Source organism: Cervus canadensis, chromosome 18 (assembly GCF_019320065.1).
Source record: "Cervus canadensis isolate Bull #8, Minnesota chromosome 18, ASM1932006v1, whole genome shotgun sequence".
Classification (NCBI taxonomy): Eukaryota; Metazoa; Chordata; class Mammalia; order Artiodactyla; family Cervidae; genus Cervus; species Cervus canadensis.
In genome coordinates, this window is record NC_057403.1 from 22,388,406 (window position 1) to 22,397,593 (window position 9,188).

The 9,188-nt window shown below is 49.2% G+C and overlaps 1 protein-coding gene across 1 annotated transcript; it reads left to right on the forward strand.

Moving 5' to 3' along the window:
• Positions 1-1,760: 1,760 nt before the first annotated feature.
• DMAC2 (distal membrane arm assembly component 2) lies at positions 1,761-7,554 on the forward strand. The gene is made up of 6 exons (XM_043437566.1): positions 1,761-1,831; positions 3,407-3,603; positions 4,760-4,840; positions 5,621-5,757; positions 5,862-6,024; positions 6,380-7,554. Exons 1-6 carry the CDS (start codon positions 1,781-1,783, stop codon positions 6,558-6,560), a joined length of 810 nt encoding a protein of 269 aa, XP_043293501.1. The 5' UTR covers positions 1,761-1,780; the 3' UTR covers positions 6,561-7,554.
• Positions 7,555-9,188: the final 1,634 nt, after the last annotated feature.

The following is a 9,188-nucleotide window of genomic DNA, read 5'->3' on the forward strand; positions in this document are numbered from 1 at the left end:
CAAGTGGATAAGAATCCACCTTGCATTGCAGGACACACCGGTTCAATCCCTGATCCAAGAGGACCCCACGTGCCTAGGAGCAACTAAGCCCATGCACTGCAACTACTGAAGCCTGCTTGCCCTAGAGCCCATGACCACAACAAGAAGCCAAAGTGGGACCCAGAATGAGAAATGAGAAGCCCAAGGATGGAAAGCAGAGTAGCCCATGCTCTCCACGACTAGAGAAAGCTCACCCTCAGCAACGAAGACCCAGTACAGCCAAAAATAAATATTTTTAAAAATAATAATTAAAAAATAAAGATATGGAGTTTCTCAGCTCATCTTTTTCTGTTCTAAGGAAGCATTAACAGTTAGTTAGATCTAGAGAAACAGGAAAGCTCACAGGGTACTCCAACAGCCCTCTCTTAAGGAAAAGGCTGCCAGGTCCCATTTTAAGGCCCATTGGAAAGGGAGGTCCAACAGACTGCTAAAGCCAAGAAGAGTAATAAGTGTGTGCTCCTTTAAGAAGTGTTATTTTAAAAAGTGGGGAAAAGACCTAATGTCTCCAAAGAAGACATACAGATGGCTAACAAACACATGAAAAGATGCTCAACATCACTCATTATTAGAGAAATGCAAATCAAAACCACAACGAGATATCACCTCACACAAGTCAGAATGGCCATTATCAAAAAGTCTACAAACAATAAATGCTGGAGAGGGTGTGGAGAAAAGGGAATGCTCTTGCACTGTTGGTGGGAATGTAAGTTGATACAGCCACTGTGGAAGACAGTATGGTGATTCCTTTAAAAACTATAAATAAAACCACCATGTGACCCAGCAATCTCACTCCAAGGCAAATACCCTGAGGAAACCAGGGTTGAAAAAAACACATGTATCCCATTGTTTATTGCAGCACTATTTACAATAGCTAGAACATGGAAGCAACCTAGATGCCCATCGACAGATGAATGGATAAAGAAGTTGTACACATACACAATGGAATATTACTCGGCCATAAAAAGAACAAATTTGAGTCAGTTCTGATGAAGTGGATGAACCTAGAACCTATTATACTGAGTGAAGTGAGTCAGAAAGTGAAAGATAAATACCATATTCTAACGCACATATACGGAATCAGGGAGAACGGTTCTGAAGAACTTATTTACAGGGCAACAATGGAGAAACAGACTAGAAAACAGACTTATGAAAAAAAAAAAAAGAAAACAGACTTATGGAAATGGGGAGGGGGAAGAGAGGGTGAGATGCATGGAAAGAGTAACATGTAGATTTATATTACCATGTGTAAAATAGATAGCCAACGGGGAATTTGCTATATGACTCAGGAAACTCAAACAGGGTCTCTGTATCAACCCAGAAGGATGGGATGGGGAGGGAGATTTGAGGGAGGTTCAAAAGGGAGGGGATACATATATACCTATGGCTGATTCATGTTAAGGTTTGACAGAAAACAATAAAATTCTGTAAAGCAATTAACCTTCAATAAAAAATAAATTTAAAAACATGTTATTTGCTCAGTCATGTTCAACTCTTAGGGACTCCGTGGACGGTAGAAGACAATAGCCCTCTAGGCTCCTCTGTTATGGAATTCTCCAGGCAAGAAAACTGGAATGGGTTGTCATCCCCTTCTCCAGGGGATCTCGCCGACCCAGGGATCAACCCCGAGTTTCCTGCATTGCAGGCGGATCCTTAATTGTCTGAGCCGCCACGGAAGCCCTTTAAGAGGAGGGCTGGAAAACGGAGGGGGCGTGGTCATAAGAGACCTGGTGGGTTGGATAAGATGAGCCCCTTCCGGTTACATAGTCCTAGCAAGATGGCGGCGCCCAGGGCGGTAGGTGACCGAAGCTTTTAGAGCCCGCTAAGTTAGTGTCCGCTCTGCTGTCTCTGCCTTCAGGACCTCTCTCGGCGCCCAGCGGACAAGGAGCGGGAAGGAGCAGGGGGCCTCTCCCGCTAAGCCTCGCTCTGGGCGCGGAGACGTGTGGTCCTCGGGGGCTGGAGGATCGGTGCGGGTCACCGGCCGCGAAGGAGAGAAACCAATGGGGAAGCAGGGCGTGCCGACTGAGAAAGTGCGTCAGACCAATCAGAGGGAGGGATCCGACGGGCGCTGGGCGTCTAGGGGCGGACGACAGTGGGACTTGCAAAGGATGAGGGTTTGGAAGAAACTGGCAGAAAAACTGAGATTTGAGGTCCAAGAGTAGGAGACCAAAGGTGAGGGAAACTCATGGAATAGTTAGGAATTTTGATGGAAAACCCAAGAGGTGAATTTGGGAATTCCAAGGGAAAAGATCTAGGGGAAATTAAGGGGAGAATTTGCAATATTGTGGAAACAATTTAGGAAGAATTCGGCAAAATCAAGGAATGGACCTAGGAAAATTAAAGTAAGGTTGGGAGCTTAAAAGGAATTTTAAGGGAAAATAAGGATGTGGGCAAAACTATTGGGAGAATTTGGTTAAAGCAAAAAGAGAAACTGAGGCACTTTAAGAGAAAACTTTGGTGGGGTGGAACTTGAAGACAGTTTGGGAGCTTCAAGAGGTAAGTTAAGGATGGTTTGGAGAGAAATTAAGATTATATTTGGGAGCTTCCCTGGTAGCTCAGTGGTAAAGCACCCTAGACCCCATTTCTCAGCAACAGGAGTAGCCACAGCATCAGAAGCCTGCACACTGGAATGGAAGCGTAGCCCCCCATCACAGCAACTAGAGAAAGTCTGCGCAGCAATAAAGACTCAGCATAGCCAAAAAAAAAAGTTACATTTAGGGGAAAGGAATGCCTTATTTATGAAAACTCTGCTGGGAAGCGGATAAAATTAAGGAGAGAATTTGTAGTACATTAAGAGTTCAGATAATAGAGGTTTGATGAGAGACTAAGGGCTTGGAGGAAGTTAGGGGGAGAATTTAGGAAAACCAGAAGACCTTTGGGCCAAATCAAAGATAATTTTTTTTGGCAGCGCTAGGTCTTGGTTGCTGCGTGCAAGATTTCTCCAGCTGTGACAGGCAGGGGCTACTTTAGCTGTGGTGCCCGGGCTTCTCATTGAGGTGGCTTGTCTTGCTGCGGAGAACAGGCTCTAGGTCAAGTGGGCTCAGTAGTTGTGGCACGTGGGCTTAGTTGCTCCACAGCATGTGAGATCTTCCCAGACCAGGGATCGAACTCACGTCCCCTGCATTGGCAAGGAGATTCTTAATCACTGGACCACTAGGGAAGTCCCAAAGAGAATTTAAGATTGATTAAAGGAAAGAACTTGGGGAAAGCCTGGGGAAATTTTGCAGATTCCGAAGAACTGGAAGTTCTTAGAAGAGAAATGAGCAGGGAAATGTTGAAAAGGGAAGATTTGGGAGCAAAACCAAGGGAATCTGGCTGTGTGTCTCGAAGGAGGCTCTGTGCTCAGCTCCTCCTCCCCTCTTCTCCCCAGTCCCTGAGGCTAGTGGCCCCGGTATGGAACAGGGGTACCAGCGGCATCCGTGGCCTGAGCAAGGCAGTGGACCCGGAGGGCAGTCAGAGGAAGGGGAGGACACTGCTCCAGTTCCTGACTGACCGCTTCTATGATGTGGAGGCTGTGAGGGAGTACCTTCTCCGGAAGCAGGTGTTGAAGGTGCAAAAGAAAAATCGGTGAGAACCCCTGGCCTGCCCAGCCCTGCTATCCAGGCCTCCCTGGTCTGCCCACCCTGCCCTTGCCACTCCAGGAAGCCCTAGGGCTTCCAAAGGTGAGCCTTGCCCAGGTGCCTCTTCATTTCCAGCCCACATGCTTGTGAAACCCTCTAACTCATAGAGGCAATCCATTGCCTACTATATCCTCTTGGAAGTCTAGCTGGCACGTCAGACCTCACATGGCTAACAGCACACTTTGGTTTCCCCCTAAAACAGCCTTCTCACCCCCAGGCCTTCCCCATCCTGATCAGTGGCACCATTGCCCATCTGTTGTTCAGACCACATTCTAAGGAGTTATCCCTGATTCCTGTCTTTGCTTCCCTTCCCTCCACATCCAGTCCATCAGTGTCACCTTCTGCCTGTAGCCTGGTCGGAGCCCTTTTATTTTATGCTTGGATGACTGCAGTCGTCTCTTATCTGGTCACCTTTTGCCCCCTGTTATAGCCTACACAGCAGCCAGAGGACTCTTCAGAAAGGAAGATGGATAACATTACCATTTTGCTTAAAACCCTCTTATGGTTTCCGACTGCAAACTAGAATAAAAGCCAAATTCCAAGGCCGAAAATCTGGCCCTTTACTGAGCTTTGAGACCTCTACTTGGGACACCCACTCACCTCTGCCAGCCTGGCATCCTTATTGCCGTTTGTTCATCTTAATTCGAGCCTCTGAGCCTTTGCAACTGGCTTTTCCCTTGGCCTGGCAGACTCTGACCCTGACCTCTGCAATCCCTCTCTCATTCAACTCTCAAGTTTCACCTCCTCCCACACGAAAACCAAATCACTCACCTCCATCCCCCATCCCGACCCGAGCCACTCCTTGTCTGTTCCCTTAGTATTAACTTCACGGAATTGATACTCGGCGATTTGTTCTTAACTTGCCGGTTATCTGTTTCCCCTGTGAAATAACTCTGCAGGAGCAGGAACAATGATCCTCCTTGATCACCACTGTCCCCCAGTGCCCAGCACTTCAGAGGCCCTCAGTAAATATTTGCCATCTGGTTCAGTCTGCCTGCCCATCTCAATCCCGTGCTGTGGACTGTGACCCTCTCAGCAGCACCGGGGCCTGGCAAGGGGTGTGGTGCTCCAAGGCTCACCCTCGGCTACTCTTCTCCCCGCAGGTCTGTCACCTACATCAAGGAGCGATACGGCCCCTACATCGCAGGGGCCTATTTCGTCTTGAAGCAGGGAGGCTCAGTCAAGTATGACGGCAAAGGTGTCAGAATGGGGGTGGGGTCGGGTAGAGAGGCGGGAGAGCTGCTTTCTAAACCTGGGGCTCCTCCATCGGACGGGCTCATGTCAGTCTGACTGGCTTCCGTGCACACCCTGGTCTCTGGCCCCTCCTGGCTGTGTGGCTGGGGACTTGTTCCTGAGCTTCAGTTTTGTCATCTGTAACACGGGATGGTGGTCATGTCTAACCTGCAAGGTGTGCTGTAAAGATTCAGAGACACTTTGCAGTCTGGACACTTGTCATGGGTCACAGGCCAACACAGCATGCGTGCTCGGTCAGCACTAGTGTGTCTTTTCTTTCTTCCTTCCCCCTCCTCCTCCTCTTGTTTTTCCCCTTTATTTTCCTTCTGTTTTTAAAACACAGTTCACATAGGCTTCATCTAGCCTTCCTCTTGGTTCCAATTAAGATTTCACTTGTTTTAAGCACTTCATCCAGCACCCTGCTTAGAAATAGTGTACCTGTCTGTAAATATCTCAACATTCACCAATCTCTAAGGATTCTTGTCTCATAGCTCTTTTTTCTCATGTTAATATCCATAATCTCTTCGACCCTCAGCTTCCAGGTATGTAAAATTGGCCAAACACTCCATCTTTGATGAGGTTGTCAGGGGGCCCAATGAGACCAGACATGTAAAGCCCTTAGCGCGGGGCCTGGTGTATAGTGAGCGCACCAGTTTCTCTGATACGGTGCTAGGAGTGTTATTAGGAGGTTGGAAGGTTTCGGGACCCTGCTGACACGCCCTCTCTCCCAGGTTTCGGGACAGGGAGTGGATGCGGGCGGATGAGCATGGCCTCTCCTCCCTTGAGTTCCGGAAGCTCCAGGAGGTGCCCCTGGAGGCAGTGGATGCCAGTGGCTGTGCCATCAACTACCAAGGCCTGGACAACCTCTGTGAGTGGGGTGGGGCGGGAGGAGGTGGAGACAGGCCAGGCGCTGCCCGTTCGTGGTGGGCTCCAGACGGGCCCTGAGTGCCATCCACCCTCTGCCCCCTGCAGTGGCCCTGAAGGAGCTCCAGTCCCTGTCGCTGCGACGCTGTCCCCACCTGGATGACTGGTGTCTCGGCCGCCTCTACCAGCTGGCCGACTCACTGCAGGAGCTCTCGCTGGCCGGCTGCCCCCGCATCTCTGAACGGGGCCTCGCCTGCCTCCACCACCTCCAGTGAGAGGCTGGGCCCCAGACCAAGGGAGGGCAGTCCCCCTACCCCTGCCTCCTGGACAGATCTAGAGCTGGTGGTGGGTCAGCATAGATGAGCTGCGCAGTGAACCTCTGGGAGGGTGGGAGGACTCTTAGTCTTCCTGTCTTTTTGTATTAATGAAATTACAAGATATTTACACTGTTGTGGGACAGCAGGAGCCAGAGGTGTGCAGATCCACACAGTGGATCTCATGTACTTGAGCAAAGATTTTATTAGAAAGCTGGGGGTCAGCGTGGGGGCAGGTACACCCCCACACACACTCACACACACAGACGCCATCCTTATATGTGACCCCCCCTGCATCTTGCCTCCTCTCAGGAACCTCCGCAGGCTGGATATCTCCGACCTTCCTGCCGTGTCCAACCCGGGCCTCACTCAGATCCTGGTGGAGGAGATGCTGCCCCACTGTGAGGTTCTGGGGGCTGACTGGGCACAGGGCCTCAAGGTGGGGCCAGAGGAGCAGTCCCAGGATGCAGCCGGCAGCCCCATCCCCGCCTAGCCTTCGGCTCCTCCCCGTCGAGCTGGGTCTTGGCCAGGCTCTGCTGAGAGCCCAACAGCTCATCCTCTGGCTTTGTTAGGCTCATTCAACCCCAGGGGTCGGGCTGGGGTGAGGGGAGGAGAGCCTGAGGTTGGGACATTTGTTCTCTGCCGGGGTGCTCTGGCTGGCTGCAGCCAGCCTGAAGCTTACAGCTCCTATCAGCTTGTCAGGTAGCCCTCTCCACATGCTTCTCTCCTTCCCAGTTTCAGGAGCCCCCTTCTCCAGCCTGGGGGAGGAAAGGACCTCTGGCTGCAAGTAGCCCCAGGGAGCTGCACTCTTCCTTGTGGTTGCCCCGCACCGTGCCCACTTCTCTGGCAAGAAACTTCTCTTGACTTGTCAGAAGAGTCTTGTCGGATTATCCCACTTGCATATGCTCCTGTTTCCTGCCAGGGGGCACTGCTGGCATTCTACAGGGCAGGTTCTTCCCTATGTAGGACGACTCGGCTCACCGCGGGCTGCAGCATCCTTCGTCCATACCCACTGCATGCGGGGAGTTCCACAGTGTTCCCCTTACTGAGTTACTGATGCTCAGCTCCAAATTCAACTTTCTTTGCTCTGTGAAAATTGATCTGGGCCTTAGAAATATTCTCCAGTATAACTGGCCTGATAAGGTTTGCCAGTAGAGGGCGCCCGAGAGATGTTCCTCAAGGGAGGGAAGGCTTTTTTGCTTTCTGGCTTTGCTCAGGGGTCCTTGCTCAGCTGCCCTGCAGCGCATGGTGGTGCAGGGCTCCCCGCATCTGCTGAGGTGAATCAGGTGGTCAGCAGCTTCCCCTGGCGCCCTCCACCCCCCACTCTGCAGAGGACAGCCTCCACTGAGGTTTCTGAATGTCTCTCCACCACACCCCTGAAGGTGGATTTCCGCTAACTCCCAGGGCCCCTTACCAGTGAATCCCCTTCTTGCTTCACTTTGCTGTTAAAGTCATGGATTCTCTATATTAAACTTTCCCTGTTCAAATTACTGTGTGGCTTTTCTCTATAGACTGGATCCAGACTGATAAGAGCCTTGGCATCTGGAGTGTTCCCAGAGATAAATTCACAAAGACAGGATTTGGGGGTTGGTTTGTTTCCAGCCTTTGGCTTAATTGCACTACTGAGCTCTTTGGCAGTGGGAAATGAGACATTAGAAATCCATGGCCTAAATGTCATCAACAGGATGAATGAATAATGATGTCTTTGGCTTGAGTCCACTGCTGAGCTCCTTGGCAGTAGGAGATGAAACATTAGAAATCCATGACCTAGATGCCATCAACAAGATGAATGGATAACAAAGATGTAGGGGGCATATGTGATACATAGTGGAATACTACTCAGCCATGAAAAAGAAGTAATGCCATTTGCAACAGCATGGATCGACTGGGAGATTATCATATTAAGTGAAGTAAGTCTGAGAGAAAAATATATCTCTTATATGTAGAATTTTTTAAAAATGATACAAATGAACTTACAAACCAAAAACTCATAGACTTGAGAAAAACCTATGGCTACTAGGGGGAAGGAGAGGAGATAGCCTGGGAGTTTGGGATTGACATGCACATGCTGCTATATCTAAAATAGGGAGTTCCCTGGTGGTCCAGTGGTTAGGACTGTGCTTCCACTGCTGACGGCATGAAAGGTTGCTGCTGTGAGCTGTGTGTTTCACCGGGATTCGTGACCTCTGGAGGAGAGGATTTCAATCTGGGGTCAGAGATGAGGCTTGACTACTTGGGGAACTTTTTGTGTAACAAAGTTTTATTAGAGTATAGAGACAGAGAAAGCTTCTGACATGGACATCATAAGGGGACAGAAAGAGTGCCCCCTTGCTAGTTTTTAGTTTTACATCTGTTAGAAAGCTATTAATCAGATATGAGAGACAGCTCAAGGCCGAGGGAGTTTCACCAGACCTCTCCCACAATAGACAGGATGGCATCCCCCAGCCATAAAACAATTGATAGGAACACTGGCTTGTTGAGCCATTATTCAGCCCAAGGTTTGAGAAAAGAAAAAAAAAGTTAGTCTTGGGTGGAACCATTTTGAAGAAAGGCAAATTCTAAAGCAAGTACGTAGTTTAAAAAACATTTCCACAAGAAAGACATTGGTTAGCTCAAGGCAGGACGTCTGCCACTTGCAGTTTATTTCCTCCTGCTGCTTGGGAACCTCTGGCCTTCTTGCCTGTTACCCTCTCAGGCATAGGTTCAATCCCTGGCTGGGGAACTAAGAGGGGCCAAACAAATAAAAAATAGGCTAAATAACCAACAAAGACCTTATGTATAACACAGCGAACTCTGCTCATGTTCTGTAATTATCTAAATGGGAAAAGAATTTGAAAAATAGATAACATGTACATGAATGACTTTACTATACACCTGAAACTAACACTGTTAATCAACTATTGTTTAGTCACTTAGTCAACTCTGTGAACCCAAGGACTGTAGCTCACCAGGCTCCTCTGTCCATGGGATTCTCCAGGCAAGAATACTGGAGTGGGTTGCCATTTCCTCCTCCAGGGAATCTTCCCAACCCAGGGATCAAATGTACCATCTCCTGCCCTGGCAGGCAGGTTTTTTTTTTTTTTTTTTTTTCTTTAACCACTGAGCTACCTGGGAATACTCC